The sequence below is a fragment of the Salmo salar genome, chromosome ssa05 (assembly GCF_905237065.1).
Source record: "Salmo salar chromosome ssa05, Ssal_v3.1, whole genome shotgun sequence".
Taxonomy (NCBI): domain Eukaryota; kingdom Metazoa; phylum Chordata; class Actinopteri; order Salmoniformes; family Salmonidae; genus Salmo; species Salmo salar.
Window position 1 is genome coordinate 49,490,587 of NC_059446.1, and position 19,430 is coordinate 49,510,016.

Consider the following 19,430-nt stretch of genomic DNA (forward strand, 5'->3'; position numbering starts at 1 on the left):
CCAAGAAAAACACTAGAAAGCTCCCTCGGTTACCACAATGACTATGCTTTGCAGCCTAGCAAAGCCATCTCCTGACCTTTTGGCTAATTTCGTTAACCGTTGTGCCAGCCTCTCTGTGCTATTTTGAAAACATATTCCTAAAGTGGCAGCCTGTGACAAAAACTGGAAGAGTTTTTCGAAGTCTGACAAGCAAGTCGAGGGTGGACATATGCTTCCATAGCTTCATTCCACTCATGCAACGGCGAAGGTTACCAGCTGACCGACTTTAGTTCTTCTTCTCGCCAAATGAAAATATATTGTTAGCTCGTTAATTTTAATTCACAAGTCTCAATCATCCACAGTGGGCTGGCTGTCATTTAATATTTGAAAAGCTGAACTTGTGTAATGGGTATTACGCGGGGAGGATGGGCTTTCGCGTCATTTCTTGTAGCTAGGGGCTACTAGAAAAAAACGCAAAGGCGAGAGTGGAACAACTTCATGTAAACCGCTTCGAGGGGCATTGTGCTCCTTTAAATCTAAATATAGCCTGCTCTGAAGCTGATACTCCTAAACATGTAGGCTAAAGCTAATACTTCGTTTAGAAAAGAAACGTACAAAATAAACACAAAAAGCACTTGTTTTGGTTACCTTGTTCAGGTAGGGGTTACGTGTAACGTCATACCCCCTCTTCTTCGTATAAACAAAGATCTTACTTTGGTCTTCGGGTTTATGCATCTCACTCTCAACTGATTCCCGTTTGACTAAACCGTGTGCCATGTTGCCTCCCTCTTTAAATAGCGTACAGTAACCCTGAACTCTGTTGTGAACACAAGTCAACAAGTGGATGCGCCGGTGAATGCTCTCCCAGTTACAACACAGAACGATGAGCACGAGCGCAACGGATCAGTCTACCTACCGCGAGGAATGAAGTTAGTCTACATTCATTAACAACAATACTATTTTATTGCTAGGATAAGACTCCTTCATACCTTAATGCAACTATTTACTTTATTGGACATTTTATCAAAGCCTATTGGATGGCATCTTATTTTTACAAAGGACAGAATCATTTATAACTCACTTTTTCCTACATATAGGTACAGCAGATCCCCTTATTGTGAGAGAGTTTTAGAGGCAATGCAATTCAATATTCATATTTAAAACAAAAGCAATTTAGGTCAAAATAATTCATATTAACAAAGGAAATAGATATCATGACACAAGGCGAGACCCAGATGCAGACACAGGAGGCAGATGGTTGGAGTCTTAATGTTTTTTAATCCAAAGGGGTAGGCAAGAGAATGGTCGTGGACAGGCAAAAAGGTCAAAACCAGATCAGAGTCCAGGAGGTACAGAGTGGCAGAAAGGCTCGTGGTCAAGGCAGGCAGAATGGTCAAGCAGGCGGCTACAAAGTCCAGAAACAGGCAAGGGTCAAAACCAGGAGGACTAGAAAAAGGTGAACGGGAAAACTGCTGGTTGACTTGGAAACATACAAGACGAACTGGCACAGAAAGACAGGAAACACAGGGATAAATACACTGGGAAAACAAGTGACACCTGGAGGGGGTGGAGACAATAACGAGGACAGGTGAAACTGATCAGTTTGGGACAATTGAGGAATTTACTGTACAGATAGATAGCAATAAAAACGTACTATAGAAGCACAGAATAAAAGTAATGGAGTAACTTATTTAAGAACGATAAAGTGTACTATATTATAAAAATAAAGCGATCTGGATGAAATACCAATTTTTTTTTTTATGTTCAACATTTCAATGCTACCAAAAATAATGTACTGAAACTTGTTACCCATGATTCACCAAAAAATATGTTGAAAGTATGTTGAAAGAGGAAGCAAAGTACTTTAAGCATATGTTTTCATTTCAGTCTCCTCCATCTCCACAAACCATAGTTAATTGTAAGGATTTCTTTTCAATTAATAATGTCAAGTTAACGGCTGTACAGAAAGACTCATGTGAAGGCCAAATTACAGAGGAGGAACTTCTTGATGCAAATAAAGCCTTTAAGTCTTTTATTTATTTTCTATTTAACCTTTATTTAACCAGGTAGGCCAGTTAAGAACAGGTTCTCATTTACAACTGCGACTTGGCCAAGATAAAGCAAAGCAGTGCGACAAAAACAACAACAAAGAGTTACACATGGGATAAACAAATGTACAGTCAAAAAACACAATAGAAAAATCTATGTACAGTGTGTGCATATGTAGTAAGGTTAGGGAGGTAAGGCAATAAATAGGCCATGGTGGCAAAATAATTACAATTTAGCATTAACACTGGAGTGATAGATGTGCAGATGATGATGTGCAAGTAGAGATACTGGGGTGCAAAAGAGCAAAAAAAAATAATAACAACAATATGGGGATGAGGTAGTTGGGTGTGCTACTTACAGATGGGCTGTGTACAGGTACAGTGATCGGTAAGCTGCTCTGACAGCTGATGCTTAAAGTTAGTGAGGGAGATATAAGCCTCCAGCTTCAGTGAATTTTGCAATTCGTTCCAGTCATTGGCAGCTGAGAACTGGAAGGAAAGGCGACCAAAGAAGGTGTTGGCTTTGGGGATGACCAGTAAAATATACCTGCTGGAGCGCGTGCTACGGGTGGGTGTTGCTATGGTGACCAGTGAGCTGAGATAAGGTGGGGCTTTACCTAGCAAAGACTTATAGATGACCTGGAGCCAGTGGGTTTGGCGACGAATATGTAGCGAGCCAACGAGAGCATACAGGTCTCAGTGGTGGGTAGTATATGGGGCTTTGGTTACAAAACAGATGGCACTGTGATAGATTACGTCCAATTTTCCGAGTAGAGTGTTGGAGGCTATTTTGTAAATGACAACGCTGAAGTCAACGATCGATAGGATAGTCAGTTTTACGAGGGTATGTTTGGCAGCATGAGTGAAGGATGCATTGTTGCGAAATAAGAAGTTGATTCTAGATTTAATTTAGGATTGGACATGCTTATTGTGAGTCTGGAAGGAGAGTTTACAGTCTAACCAGACACATAGGTATTTGTAGTTGTCCACATATTCTAAGTCAGAACCATCCAGAGTAGTGATGCTGGGCGGGTGGGCAGGTGCCGGTAGCAATCGTGAAGAGCATGCATTTAGTTTTACTAGCATTTAAGAGCAGTTGGAGGCCACGGAGGGAGTGTTGTATGGCATTGAAGCTCATTTGGAGGTTTGTTAACCCAGTGTCCAAGGAAGGGCCCGATGTATACAGAATGGTGTCGTCTGCGAATAGGTGGATCAGAGAATCACCAGCAGCAAGAGCGACATCATTGATATATACCGAGAAAAGAGTAGGCCCGAGAATTGAACCCTGTGGCACCCCATAGAGACTGCCAGAGGTCCGGACAACAGGTCTTCCGATTTGACACGCTGAACTCTATCTGAAAGTAGTTGGTGAACCAGGCGAGGCAGTCATTTGAGAAACCAAGGCTGTTGAGTCTGCTGATAAGAATTTGGTGATTGACAGAGTCGAAAGCCTTAGCCAGGTTGATGAAAACGGCTGCACAGTACTGTCTTTTATCTATGGCTGTTATGATATCGTTTAGGACCTTGAGCGTGGCTGAGGTGCACCCATGACCATCTCGGAAACCAGATTGCATAGTGGAGAAGGTACGGTGGGATTTGAAATGGTCGGTGATCTGTTTGTTAACTTGGCTTTCGAAGACTTTAGATAGGCAGGGCAGGATGGAAATAGGTCTGTAACAGTTTGGGTCTAGGGTGTCACCCCCTTTGAAGAGGGGGATGACCGCGGCAGCTTTCCAGTCTTTAGGGATCTCGGACGATACGAAAGAGAGGGCGGATAGTTTTAGAAAGAGAGGGTCCAGATTGTCTAGCCCAGCTGATTTGTATGGGTCCAGGTTTTGCAGCTCTTTCAGAACATCTGCTATCTCGATTTTGGTGAAGGAGACACTGGTGAGGCTTGGGCGAGTAGCTGTGGGGGGGGGGAGCTGGGGGTTGGAGTAGCCAGGAGGAAGGCATGGCCAGCCATTGAGAAATGCTTATTGAAACTTTCGATTATGATGGATTTATCGGTGGTGACCGTGTTACCTAGCCTCAGTGCAGTGGGCAGCTGGGAGGAGGTGCTCTTGTTCTCCATGAACTTTACAGTGTCCCACAACTTTTTGGTGTTAGAGCTACAGGATGCAAATTTCTGCTTGAAAAAGCTAGCCTTTGCTTTCCTGACTGACTGCGTGAATTGGTTCCTGACTTCCCAGAACAGTTGCATATCACGGGGACTTTTCGATGCTATTGCAGTACGCCACAGGATGTTTTTGTGCTGGTCAAGGGCAGTCAGGTCTGGAGTGAACCAAGGCATATATCTGTTCTTAGTTCTGCATTTTTTGAACGGGGCATGCTTATCTAAGATGGTGAGGAAATTACTTTTAAAGAATGACCAGGCATCCTCGACTGACGGGATGAGGTCAATATCCTTCCAGGATACCCGGGCCAGGTCGATTAGAAAGGCCTGCTCGCAGAAGTGTTTTAGGGAGTGATGAGGGGTGGTCATTTGACCGCAGACCCATTGCGGATACAGGCAATGAGGCAGTGATCGCTGAGATCCTGATTGAAAACAGCGGAGGGTTATTTGGAGGGCAAGTTTGTCAGGATAATGTCTATGAGGGTGCCCATGTTTACGGATTTAGGGTTGTACCTGGTGGGTTCCTTGATGATTTGTGTGAGATTGAGGGCATCTAGCTTAGAATGTAGGACTGCCGGGGTGTTAAGCATATCCCAGTTTAGGTCACCTAACAGAACGAACTCTGAGGCTAGATGGGGGGCGATCAATTCACAAATGGTGTCCAGGGCACAGCTGGTAGCGGAGGGGGGTCGATAGAAGGCGGCAACAGTGAGAGACTTGTTTCTGGAGAGATTAATTTTTAAAATTAGAAGTTCAAACTGTTTGGGTATAGACCTGGAAAGTATGACAGAACTTTGCAGGCTATCTCTGCAGTAGATTGCAACTCCTCCCCCTTTGGCAGTTCTATCTTGACGGAAAAAGTTGTAGTTGGGTATCGAAATCTCAGAATTTTAGGTGGCCTTCCTAAGCCAGAATTCAGACACGGCAAGGACATCAGGGTTGGCGGAGTGTGCTATAGCAGTGAGTAAAACAAACTTAGGGAGGAGGCTTCTGATGTTGACATGCATGAAACCAAAGGCTTTTTCGATCACAGAAGTCAACAAATGAGGGTGCCTGGGGACACGCAGGGCCTGGGTTTACCTCCACATCACCCGAGGAACAGAGGAGGAGTTGGAATAGGAGCAGATTTCTGGGCGTGGTAGAATAGATTCAGGGCATAATGTGCAGACAGGGGTATGGTGGGGTGCGGGTACAGCGGAGGTAAGCCCAGGCACTGAGTGATGGTAAGAGAGGTTGTATCTCTGGACATGCTGGTTATAATGGGTGAGGTCACCGCATGTGTGGGAGGTGGGACAAAGGAGGTATCAGAGGTATGATGAGTAGAACTAGGGGCTCCATTGTAAACTAAAACAATGATAACTAACCTAAACAACAGTATACAAGGCATATTGACATTCGAGAGAGACATACAGCGAGGCATAAAGTAATCACAGGTGTTGATTGGGAGAGCTAGCTAGACAACAACGGGTGAGACGACAACAACAGCTGATCAGCTAAAACAACAACAACAGGTAAAATGGCGATGACTGGGCAGAGAGGGTCGGTTAACTACACACAAAGCCTGAGTTCGCGGATGGAGTATTCGTCGGCAGACCAGTCGTGGTGGTGCGGCGGGGCGCCGTGTCGACAAAGGATCCAAGCCAGATGGCGAAAGAGGTATTGTAGTTGTAGTAATTTAGTTTGCTAGCCGGAAGATGCGCCTGGCTCACGGCTAACTGGTCCTAGCTTCGGGGCAGGGGCGTTAGCCACTATAGCCACTCAGTAGCAGCGGTGATCCGGTGCCAAGGTCCAGAGCTTACGGCGAAGATCCGGTGGAGTAGTGGGTTCTAGCCGTGTTTGGGTGGAGTCCGGGTGAACAACTGAGTAGGCCGGGAGGTGGGCCTCAGAGATAGCTTCGGTACTAGGTAACTCGGTGGGTGCTAGCTAGCTGTGAAGATCAGGAGTAATGGTCCTGGGATTACGGCAGGAATCTGGCGTTGTAGTGGAGAGACAGTCCGATACTGGTAGGCTGGCGAGTATTATCCAGGCTAAAAAAGGGCTGGTATCTGTGCAGAAGGTAAAGCCCGCTAGCAGTGGCTAACAATGACTAAATAGCTTGTAGCTAATTAGCTGGTTAGCTTCTGATGGCTACGTGGTTCTTGCTATAAGGTCTAAAAATAAAAGATAATAGCGATTCCGTCTCACATTGGGTGAGGCAGGTTACCGGAAGGTATAATTGAATTAAAATGGAAAAGAGATTGAAAATAAAATTGAAATATATACAAAAAAAGATGAAAAATACAAAAGTACACGAGAACATTTACAATTGTTTACAGACAGATTATTTCACCTATAATTCACTGCATCACAGTTCCAGTGGGTCAGAGTTTACAAACACTAAGTTGACTGTGCCTTTAAACAGCTTTGAAAATTCCAGAAATGATGTCATGGCTTTTGAAGCTTCTGATAGGCTAATTGGCATAATTTGAGTCAATTGGAGATGTGCCTGTGGATGTATTTCAAGGCCTACCTTCAAACTCAGTGCCTCTTTGCTTGACTTCATGGGAAAATCAAAATAAATCAGCCAAGACCTCATAAAAAAGATTGTAGACCTCCACAAGTCTGGTTCATCCTTGGAAGCAATTTCCAAACGCCTTAAGGTACCACGTTCATCTGTACAAACAATAGTATGCAAGTATAAACACCATGGGACCACGCAGCTGTCATACCGCTCAGGAAGGAGATGAACGTCTCCTAGAGATGAACGTACTTTGGTGCGAAAAGTGCAAATCAATCCCAGAACAACAGCAAAGGACCTTGAGAAGATGCTGGAGGAAACAGGTACAAAAGTATCTATATCCACAGTAAAACGAGTCCTATATACTGAAGGGCTGCTCAGCAAGGAAGAAACCACTGCTCCAAAACTGCCATAAAAAAGCCAGACTACGGTTTGCAACTGCACATGGGGACAAAGATCGTACTTTTTGAAGAAATGTCCCCTGTTCTGATGAAACTAAAATAGAACTGTTTGGCCATAATGACCATCGTGACCATCGTTATGTTTGGAGGAAAAAGGGGGAGGCTTGCAAGCTGAAGAACACCATCCCAACTGTGAAGCACGGGGTGGCAGCATCATGTTGTGGGGGTGCTTTGCTGCAGGAGGGACTGGTGCACTTCACAAAATAGATGGCAACATGAGGTAGGAAAATTATCTGGATATATTGAAGCAACATCTCAAGACATCAGTCAGGAAGTTAAAGCTTGGGTCTTCCAAATGGACAATGACCCCAAGCCTACTTCCATAGTTGTGGCAAAATGGCTTAAGGACAACAAAGTCAAGGTATTGGAGAGGCCATCGCAAAGCCCTGACCTCAATCCTTTAGAGAATTTGTGGACAGAACTGAAAAAGCGTGTGCGAGCAAGGAGGCATACAAACCTGATTCAGTTACACCAGCTCTGTCCAGAGGAATGGGCCAAGATTCACCCAACTTATTGTGGGAAGCTTGTGAAAGGCTTCCCAAAACGTTTGACCCAAGTTAAATAATTTAAAGGCAATGCTACCAAATACTAATTGACTGTACGTAAACTTCTGACCCACTGGGAATGTGATGAAAGAAATAAAAGCTGACATAAATCATTCTCTCTACTATTATTCTGACATTTCACATTCTTCAAATAAAGTGGTGATCCTAACTGACCTAAAACAGTGAATTTTTGGGATTAAATGTCAGGAATTGTGAAAAACTGAGTTTAAATGTATTTGGCTAAGGTGTATGTTAACTTCCGACTTCAACTGTATATGGAAATGTTTGCTCAACTCAAAATTACAGCCAACTAATTACAGATTTACTGCAAAAATGGGGGAAAGTGGAAGGGGGAGAAAGTAAGGAACTTGTCTGTCGGCCCTGCTTTAAATACCAAAATTGGTTAAAGAAAATTGTGAGTAATAAATGGCACAGCTGTGCCATATAGATTACAAAATAGTTGGGAAGAGACTTTCAATGTACCGATTCCATGGCACATGGTTTATCAACTGATACTCAAGACGATGCTGCATTCAAAAATGTGTGTTGTCCATTTAAATTATTATACAAAATTATAGAATGTTTTATATATGGAGGATACAACCATCCCAGCTCTGCATATTTTGCTGTGAAGAGACAAAATCATTTGTTTTGGTACTGTCCATATGTAGCTTGTTTTCGGTCCCAGGTTCAGGAATGGCTGAAGAATAGCAACATTTACGTGGAGCTAGCTATGCAAATATCACTGCTGGGTGATTTAAAAGTCATAGTCAATCGATCAATAATATATTAATACTTTATCTTTAATTTACAATCTGTAGAAACTATGAGAATAGAAAGGTTCAGAACTTTTGTGAAACTTCACAGCACAGTTGAACAATGTAATAAAAACAAATGGAAACGGGATGGTGTTCAGAGATAGATGGGAGGAGCTGAGGGTAAATGAACGATGGGACTAAAAACAAACAAAATATAACTATTGTAAAATATACTGTGTCCGTAAATATATACAGCAGTATGTACAGTACATTCAGAAAGTATTCAGACCCCTTGACTTTTTTCACATTTTATTACGTTAAAGCCTTTTTCCTCATCAATCTACACACAATACCCCATAATGACAAAGAAAAAAATGATTTTTTTGCACATTTATTAAATATCAACCAGAAATATCACATGTACATAAGTATTCAGACTCTTTGCTCACTACTTTGGCAGCGATTACAGCCTCGAGTCTTCTTGGGCACACCTATATTTGGGGAGCTTCTCCCTTTCTTCTCTGCAGATCCTCTCAAGCTCTGTCAGGTTGGATGGGGAGCGTCGCTGCACAGCTATTTTCAGGTCTCTCCAGAGATGTTTGATCGGGTTCAAGTCCGGGCTCTGGCTGGGCCACTCAAGGACATTCAGAGACTTGTCCCGAAGCCACTCCTGCATTGTCTTGGCTGTGTGCTTAGGGTCATTGTCTGAGGTCCTGAACGCTCTGGAGCAGGTTTTCATCGAGGATCTCTCTGTAATTTGCTCCATTCATCTTTCCCTCGATCCTGACTCGTCTCCCAGTCCCTGCCGCTGAAAAACATCCACACAGCATGATGCTGCCACCACCATGCTTCACTGTATGGATGATGCCAGTTTTCCTCCAGACGTGCCGCTTGGCATTAAGGCCAAAGAGTTCTATATTGGTTTCATTAGACCAAAGAATCTTGTTTCTCATGGTCTGAGAGTCTTTAGCGGGCTGCCATGTGCCTTTTACTGAGGAGTGGCTTCCGTCTGGCCACTCTACCATAAACGCCTGATTATGGAATGCTGCAGAGATTGTTGTCCTTCTGGAAGGTTCTCCCATCTCCACAGAGGAACTCTGGCACTCTATCAGAGTGACCATCGAGTTCTTGGTCACCTCCCTGACCAAGGCCCTTCTCCCCCGTTTAGATGGGAGGTGGTTCCAGACTTCTTCCATTTAAGAATGAAGGAGGCCACTGTGTCCTTGAGACCTTTAATGCTGCAGACATTTTTAATTAAGTACCCATCTGTGCCTCGACACAATCTTGCTCTGCAGACTATTCCTTCGACCTCATGGTTTGGTTTTTGTTCTGACAGGCACTGTCAACTGTGGGACCTTATATAGACAGGTGTCTGCTTTTCCAAATTAATTGAATTACTTTCCGAAAGCACTGTATAAGCTGGAAGTAGAAGCGTAAGTGTTATTGTCCACTAGTTTCCTCCAATTAGGGAGGAGTAGTAGGGTTAGGGGAAAATAATGAAGGAAAATATATTTAAAAAATATATACACTACCGTTCAAAAGTTTGGGGTCACTTAGAAATGTCCTTAATTTTTTATTGTCCATTACAATAACATCAAATTGATCAGAAATACAGTGTAAATGTTGTAAATGACTATTGTAGCTGGAAATGGCTGATTTTTCTATGGAATATCTGCATAGGGGCGGCAGGGTAGCCTAGTGGTTAGAGCATTGGGCTAGTAACCGAAAGATTGCAAGTTCGAATCCCCGAGCTGACAAAGTACAAATCTGTCGTTCTGCCCCTGAACAAGGCAGTTAACCCACTGTTCCTAGGCCGTCATTGAAAATAAGAGTTTGTTCTTAATTGACTTGCCTAGTTAAATAAAGGATAAAAAAATAGGCGAACAGAGGCCCATTATCAGCAACCATCACTCCTGTGTTCTAATGGCACGCTCTGTTTGCTAATCCAAGTTTATCATTTTAAAAGGCTAATTGATCATTAGAAAACCCTTTTGCAATTATGTTAGCATAGCTGAAAACTGTTGTTCTGATTAAAGAAGCAATCACACTGGCCTTCTTTAGACTAGTTGAGTATCTGGAGCATCAGCATTTGTGGGTTCGATTACAGGCTCAAAATGTCCAGAAACAAAGGCCTTTCTTCTGAAACTCATCAGTCTATTCTTGTTCTGAGAAATGAAGGCTATTCCATGCGAGAAATTGCCAAGAAACTTGGCAAATTTGGTTTTCAAAAACAAGGACATTTCTAAGTGACCCCCAAACGTTTGAACAGTAGTGTGTGAATATATATATATATATACATATATACACACTACTGTTCAAACGTTTATATACATATATATACAGTACCAGTCAAAAGGACAAAGTTCCACTGATCTAATGTCTATTGCTTGTATTTCTTGGCTCAAGCAAGTCTCTTCTTATTATTGTCTTCCTTTAGTAGTGGTTTCTTTGCAGCAATTCGACCATGAAGGCCTGATTCACGCAGTCTCCTTTGAACATTTGATGTTGAGAGGAGTCTGTTACTTGAACTCTGGGAAGCAATTATTTGGGCTGTAATTTCTGAGGCTGGTAACTCTAATGAACGTATCCTTTGCAGCAGAGGTAACTCTGGGTCTTCCTTTCCTGTGGCGGTCCTCATGAGAGCCAGTTTCGTCATAGCGCTTGATGGTTTTGGCAACTGCACATGAAGATACTGTAAAGGTCTTGAAATTTTCCGCATTGACTGACCTTCATGTCTTAAAGTAATGATGGACTGTCGTTTCTCTTTCGTTTTTTGAGCTGTTCTTGCCATAATATGGACTTTGTCTTTTACCAAATAGGGTTATCTTCTGTTTATCACCCCTGTCTTGTCATAACACAACTGATTGGCTCAAACCCATTCACTTGTTATGGATAGGGGGCAGTATTTTCACGGCCGGATAAAAAACGTACCCGATTTAATCTGGTTATTACTCCTGCCCAGAAACTAGAATATGCATATAATTAGTAGGTTTGGATAGAAAACAATCCAACGTTTCTAAAACTGTTTGAATGGTGTCTGTGAGTATAACAGAACTCAAATGGCAGGCCAAAACCTGTGAAGATTCTGTACAGGAAGTACCCTGTCTGACCATTTCTTGGCCTTCTTTGTCATCTCTATCCAAAACAGAGGATCTCTGCTGTAACGTGACACTTTCTAAGGCTCCCATAGGCTCTCAGAAGGCGCCAGAACGTTGAATGATGACTCTGCAGTCTCTGGCTGAAAAACAGTAGCGCATTTGGCAAGTGGTCGATCTGAGAACAATTAGACGGGTGCGCGCGTGCACGAGACGACTCCATTTTCAACTTTGAGTCTTTGAACGAAAACACGCTTTCCCGTTCGGAATATTATCGCTATTTTACGAGAAAAATCGCATAAAAATTGATTTTAAACAGCGTTTGACATGCTTCGAAGTACGGTAACGGAATATTTTGAATTTTTTTGTCACGATACGCGCCGGGCGCGTCACCCTTCGTTACCCTTTGGATAGTGTCTTGAACGCATGAACAAAACGCCGCTATTTGGATATAAATATGGATTATTTGGAACCAAAACAACATTGGGTGATGAAGTAGAAGTCCTGGGAGTCCATTCTGATGAAGAAGAGCAAAGGTAATCCAATTTTTCTTATAGTAAATCTGAGTTTGGTGAGTGCCAAACTTGGTGGGTGTCAAAATAGCTAGCCTGTGATGGCCGGGCTATCTACTCAGAATATTACAAAATGTGCTTTCACCGAAAAGCTATTTTAAAATCGGACACCGCGATTGCATAAAGGAGTTCTGTATCTATAATTCTTAAAATAATTGTTATGTTTTTTGTGAACGTTTATCGTGAGTAATTTAGTAAATTCACCGGAAGTGTTCGGTGGGAATGCTAGTTCTGAACGTCACATGCTAATGTAAAAAGCTGGTTTTTGATATAAATATGAACTTGATTGAACAAAACATGCATGTATTGTATAACATAATGTCCTAGGAGTGTCATCTGATGAAGATCATCAAAGGTTAGTGCTGCATTTAGCTGTGGTTTTGGTTTTTGTGACATTATATGCTAGCTTGAAAAATGGGTGTCTGATTATTTCTGTCTGGGTACTCTGCTGACATAATCTAATGTTTTGCTTTCGTTGTAAAGCCTTTTTGAAATCGGACAGTGTGGTTAGATAAAGGAGAGTCTTGTCTTTAAAATGGTGTAAAATAGTCATATGTTTGAAAAATGGAAGTTTTCGGATTTTCGAGGAGTTTGTATTTCGCGCCACGCCCTATCATTGGATATTGGAGCGGTGTTCCGCTAGCGGAACGTCTAGATGTAAGTTAATTAAGAAGGAAAGAAATTCCATGAATTAAATTCCATGAATTAACAATTAACAGGGCACACCTGTTAATTGAAATGCATTCCAGGTGACTACCTCATGAAGCTGGTTGAGAGAATGCCAAGAGTGTGCAAAGCTGTCATCAAAGCAATGGGTAGCTACTTTTGAAGAATCTCAAAATATATTTTGATTTGTTTAACACTTTTTTGGTTACTACATGATTCCATATGTGTTATTTCATAGTGTTGTGTATGTTATGTTCTACAATGTAGAAAATAGTAAAAATAAAGAAAAACCCTTGAATGAGTAGGTGTGTCCAAACTTTTGAATGATTCTGTATGTACACTGTGAATGCAGTTTAGATTTTTTTTACCTTGGTTTCTTACCAGGGTTAGGGTTAATTCCATTTAAATTCCTGTAAAGACCAACGCTGGAGACAAGTAGCAAGTACAGGGAGTGAACATTTAATGGAAAACGGATATCAAACAAAACAAGAACAGCGTCTGGACGGGGGAACAAAACAACATTATGAAAATAATGTAGACACGGTGAACAAAACTGAGGAACAGACAGATATAGAGGGGGCAATCAACAACGTGCAGGAGTCCAGGTGAGTCCAATGAGCGCTGATGCGTGTAATGATGGTGACAGGTGTGTGTAATGAAGGACAGCCTGGCACCCTCGAGCACCAGAGAGGGGGAGTGGGAGCATAAAACACTGTTTATTTTCAGCCATATTCCCAGACCTCTTTCCATGGTTAAATGCGGTGGTTCGCGCTTTCAGTTTTGCGCGAATGCCGCCATCCACGGTTTCTGGTTAGGTAGGTTTTAATAGTCACAATGGGTACAACATCTCCAATGCACTTCTTTATAAACTCACTCACTGAGTCAGTGTATAGATCAATGTTGTTATCTGAGGCTGACCGGAACATATGCCAGTCCGCGTGATCAAAACAATCTTGAAGCAAGGATTCCGATTGGTCAGACCAGCGTTGAATGGTTCTAGTCACTGGTACATCCTGTTTGAGTTTCTGCCTATAAGACGGTAGGAGCAAGATGGCGTCGTGGTCGGATTTGCCGAGGGCGGGGGAGGGCTTTGTACACTTTGCGGAAGTTAGAGTAGCAGTGATCGAGTGTATTACCCCCGGGCGTAGTGCAATCAATATGCTGATAGAATTTAGGTAGCCTTGTTCTCAAATTTCCTTTGTTAAAATCCCCAGCTACAATAAATGCAGCCTCAAGATATATGGTTTCCAGTTTGCATAGAGTCCTGTGAAGTTCCTTGAGGGCCGTCTTGGTGTCTGTGTAACCAATGTGAAATGGCTAGCTAGTTAGCGGTGGTGCGTGCTAATAGCGTTTCAATCGGCGACGTCACTCACTCTGAGATCTTGAAGTAGTTGTTCCCCTTGCTCGGCAAGGGCCGCAGCTTTTGTGGCGCGATGGGTAATGATGCTTCGTGGGTGGCTTTTGTTGATGTGTGCAGAGGGTCCCTGGTTCGAGCCCAGGTAGGGGCGAGAACAGGGAAGGAAGCTAAACTGTATCATCTGCTTGAGGGGGAATGTAGACAGCTGTGATGATAAATGATGAGAATTTTCTTGGGAGGTAATATGGCTGACATTTTATTGTTAGGAATTCTAGGTCAGGTGAGCAGAAGGACTTGAGTTCCTGTATGTTGTTATGATTACACCATGAGTAGTTAATCATGAAGCGTACACCCCCGCCCTTCCTCTTCCCAGAGAGGTGTTTATCTCTGTCGGCGCAATGTATGGAGAAGCCTGGTGGCTGAACCGATTACGACAACATATCCCGAGAGAGCCATGTTTCTGTGAAACAGAGAATTTGACAATCTCTTATGTCTCTCTGGAAGGCAACGGTTGCTCGAATTTCATCTACCTTGTTGTCAAGAGACTGGACATTGGCGAGTTGTATACTCAGGATTAGGGAAGTGGTCAGTTCTACTTTGCACACTGAATCACTCCTGCACCATTTACATGTTCCTAAATCATTTCATAGCTTTATCATGTGATTTAATAGCATAGGTCTATTCCATACTGTACATCTTTTTATGTTTATAGTGGTTGCCTCTAGAGTAAGTCTTTACTCTCCCATATTAGTCCAATTAGTTTTACAATCACATTTAACAAGACATCAAAAGAGTTTCAAAATGTGCAAGAATATGAAACCAGATAAGTCCTTTGTGTGTCAGCACTCATATTGTCTCTGCAATGACAACAGGCTGTTGTCCTTCTGTTTCTACTTGCTTGTGCCTGTTCAACTGTAACATATTGCTGTCCATAAAATTGCGATAAGGAAAGATTATGTGGATGTGCATGTGAAGCTGTTCTATCTGGACCTTGTTCCGTGCTGGTGCATGCGTGTGCATGCTTGTGTGTATGAAGACATGGAGAGACACAGAGACGTACTGACAGAGTGAGAGAGAGAAGAGAGAGAGAGATCAGCTAGAGTAATTAAAGGCCAACTGAACGACAGTGCGTCTGGCTGGCACTTAGCTTTGTGCTGACTCACAGATCAAACAGTCAGATAGAGTCTGCTGCTGATTCACTGTGACTGACTGCAGGCCTGGCTGGCAGTTTGTCCTCCTTGGCCCTGAGTCAGCGCTACAGCGCTCTGCTGCCTGCCTACTGGAAGAGGAGGGCCAAACACGCCCCCAATCACATCGACACGGTTCCTTGGTGTCCACATCACCAACAAACTATCATGGAGCCAAACACACCAAGAAAGTCGTGAAGAGGGCACGATAATGCCTTTCCCCCCTCAGGACACTGAAAAGATTTGTCATGGGTCCCCAGATCCTTAAAAAGTTCTACAGCTGCCTCATCGAGAGCATCCTGACCAGTTGCATCACCGCCTGGTATGGCAACTGCTCGGCCTCCGACCGTAAGGCGCTACAGATGGTAATGCGTACAGACCAGTACATCACTGGGGCCAAGCTTCCTGCCATCCAGGACCTATATACTAGGCGGTGTCAGAGGAAGGCCCAAACATTTTTCAAAGACTTCGGTCACCCAAGTCATAGAACAGGGCTGCCAAGCCCTCTTCCTGGAGATCTACCGTCGCCCGTGTTTTTACACTGCTGCTACTCGCTGTTTATTATCTATGCATAGCCACTTTACCCCTACCTACCTGTACAAATTACCTCGACTAACCTGTACCCCCGCATATTGACTCGGTACATTATTGTTATTTTACTGTTACTTTATTTTATTTTTTTTCATTTAGTTTATTTGGTAGTAAAAAAAAATTCTTAAGTCTATTTTCTTAAAACTGCATTGTTGGTTAAAGGCATGTAAGTAAGCATTTCACAGTAAGGTCTACACCTGTTGTATTTGGCGCATGTGACAAATAACATTTCATTTGATCAGTGACAGAGAGGCAGTGGAGACCCCTGACTGAGACTTTCCACCTCATGCTAAGAGCACCATAGAAACCACTGAAATTACTTGGGCTTAGTAATAATGTAAAATCTATTCAGAGCATCACTCACCAACAGCTGCTCTGCTGCTACCTGGCTTACATCAGTGGGTAAATTCCATTTATGCATGGTTATTTTATTAGAGAAACTGTCAAAGATGAATGATCGGGGATAGTTAATTGTTAAGATAGACCTCTTCTTATACCAATGGATGGTGACATACATGCCATTCAACAGGCCCCTTGCAAGGCAGACAACTTCCCTCTGTTCAAAACACTCAGGGTTGGAGGATATCATTGTTCATTGTGCTGGGTGATTTCTCATTTTTCCTAACTGAGTAGTTGGTTTACTTAAAGAATAGGGTGTCGAATGAAATTTCAAAGTGTACAACTACAGGATGGAAGAGCAAAATGCCAAGAAGTGAAACTTGAACTACAAGAAGTGAAACCTGCACTACTGAAGCCCAGGTTTAACCCTCTGCAGCCAATCAGCTCTGCATGCCCAGTGAGTTTAGCCCATAGGAGGGCAAATGGAAACCCATTACTCCCTTTTTCCCCTCAAGAACGATAATGTGTCAATCAGACTTTCCAGCTAAATCCCTCCAGAAATCTAGTAGTTTGATAATGGCTGAGCATCCTGGCACTCCACACTGTCAGAAGACTTTCACCCAAAGTCTCAATGATTTATCCAGATGACTAACAGCTGTTGTCTCCAATTGGACCGGGAGCCGGGAGTAACTGTGTTGCAGGTTGGGCAGCTAGCCAGCTGGCCGAGGGAGGAACATTTTGGGAACCACCTCCACCGACCATATCAACATGTTGGTTAGAGAGGGGGAAAGGAGCTGATCACAGTGCTGGATATGATCTACAGGAAGTTGTATACATCTGGTGATAAAGCACTGGCGGTAGGGATCCCTTGTTGTGTGTGGTTTGAAGAAAGAGAGATAGAGGGAGCTGAAAAATAGAGAGGAAGACTTAGTTTTAGAGGGGTGGTGCATGTACAGCATAGCTTTTTTATTTATTTCACCTTTATTTAACCAGGTAGGCAAGTTGAGAACAAGTACTCATTTACAATTGTGACCTGGCCAAAGATTAGCATAGCTAAGGCCAAAGGTCACCTTTTAAGCATCAATATGTTATCAGGCTCTCTGACCTTGTGATCTTCGGGTAAATGGATGTTCCTGGTTGAATAACATACTGTACATGACATGGTCACTCACTCTACATTACACTGCACAGGCCTCATACCTGAGTAAATACCCTCGTAAAAGCTAGTACATTCACCTATCAATAACTTTCATTGTTTTTCCTCACTCATTTGTATTTTCTAGGAAAACTGAGTTGAATTGTGAGGTAAATACTGTGTATCTGTCTCGAAACCGGTTCAAGCTTTCCATATAATTACCTGTGAATAATGCTTATCTAATGGCCACAATCCTGGTTTAGATTTATCCACGCCTTAAGACTTTGTTGATAGATCATTTCTTGCAATAACAAAAGTTAAGTTGTCAGGTTTTTGATAATGGTCTGTTTGTCCCATCAAGGCGTTATAATGACAGACTCTCTGATTAAATACACTTGCCATACATAGCCTGTATTTGAGTGAAAAATATTAACTCCATTCACATACAACAAGTAGCTCAGTTTCTTCTGTGTGATGTGTTTAACCCTTTAGGGCACTACTAACAGGAGAGGGAGGGGAAGGATGAACAGAGACGAGTGAAATTACAGAGGGTCAGAATGTCTGCTCAAACAGGATTACCGCACTTCCTCCGCACACTGTATCACAACAGCAACACCTGGTCACACTTCCATAGCTGGGGCTGATGCTAAAGGATTTATTCACAGACACGCTTATTATATATGATTACAGACAGACTGCCAGGAATGAGGAAACCTACCAGGCCTGGATTTACACCTGCCAATGCAAACTATGCATACAGTAAGAGTTCATAGCATGAAGAAAAAGACCACCAGAAATGCATGGAATGGCTCCGTTTCAGTTCCCCTGGCGGAAATGACTTTGGTCAGTTTTAACAGGCTGACATCCACATTGTGAAGTTCACTGGTGTGAGTGAGAAAGGTACAAAGGAGGAGAAATATGAAAACAGCTCCAGTGGTTTGGGGTGTAGGAAGAGGGCTGAGTGGGCTGTGGGTGTGTCTGGACCAGGAGTGACTGTTGGAGAGATTTGGATAGGAGAAATATGGCTGTTGGGGTATGGTGTTGAATGTCAAAAGGGCATAAAAAGTTCATTTGAAAATTCCCAAGGTCAGGGAGTAGGATTAGCAATAGCTATAGACTAACTCTCTCAGGTGTGTTAACCTGCTTTAGTCCCCTAAGGTGTAGCACTCTCCCTCCCCCTTTCCCATTGACCACAGCTGTAGGACATATAGTAATGTGAGTTTCTGTGTGTGTATTCTGCCTCATATGCCTAGCTCCATGTACTAGACCTGTTCAGTATCCTGGAATGGGCGCACAGATACGCACATACTACGTAACATAACTTCCTTCTCTTAGTTAAAGCCATCCATCCCTAAAAATACCTGAGATCTATAATGTACTTCCAGCAATCTGAACTTTTACCCCAAAATTCTGATCGATGCCAGAATCAGAAACACATTTCTTCCCTCTGGGTGGGTGTATTAAAACCTAGTTGTTGTTTGGTTCCAGATCAGAACACACACAACGGTACTTCTGGGTTTGGCAGGTTGAGATGGAGGAAATGGGTGGATGTTTTTGAGACTGTCCTGTAGGACAGTGCCCTTCCGGATCTGTAGCCATGCAGTTCTTACCACCAGCACTTTGGCTCTGGCTAAGATATCAGGCCCATAGGCCCTGTGTGGCCTATGGGCCCACTTAACACCACCAGCCTCCTATTCAATGGGGCCTTTTACTGATCATGGGAATTAATGACCCAGTGTTTGAGCCCAGGGATATTTTAGGGATGTTGAAACTAAGAATAACAGCTATAAGAAATCTTGAAACTTAAGTTACTTTCTTGCTTTATTGCAAAGAGTTGGGTTGCAATGTAGGTATAGAGCAAAGAGGAGTCTGATCATTTAAAGGCTAGTTTGATTTAAGGTCCGGTTGGTTCAACATTTCCGCAGAAAAGCATTCCTGAGCCTATGATTTAATGAACTATTTGAACAGGTTTATCAACTGGTTTCTTTCTTTTAGCAGTCGGTTTGTGTGTGTCTGTGTGTGTGCATGTTTATGTGTGTCTCTGTGTGTTTGCGTGCATGTGCGTGTGTCTGTGTGTGCATGCTTGT

General features: G+C 42.9%; 1 protein-coding gene across 1 annotated transcript in view; it reads left to right on the plus strand.

The window, feature by feature from the left end:
• The first annotated feature begins 617 nt into the window (after positions 1-617).
• Positions 618-19,430, plus strand: part of LOC106605048 (inactive serine protease 35) — a 52,631-nt gene continuing 33,818 nt past the window's right edge. The window contains exon 1 of the mRNA XM_045718315.1: positions 618-908. Coding sequence (XP_045574271.1) covers positions 904-908 — 5 coding nt within the window. The 5' untranslated portion in view covers positions 618-903. The remainder of the gene's footprint in view (positions 909-19,430) is intronic.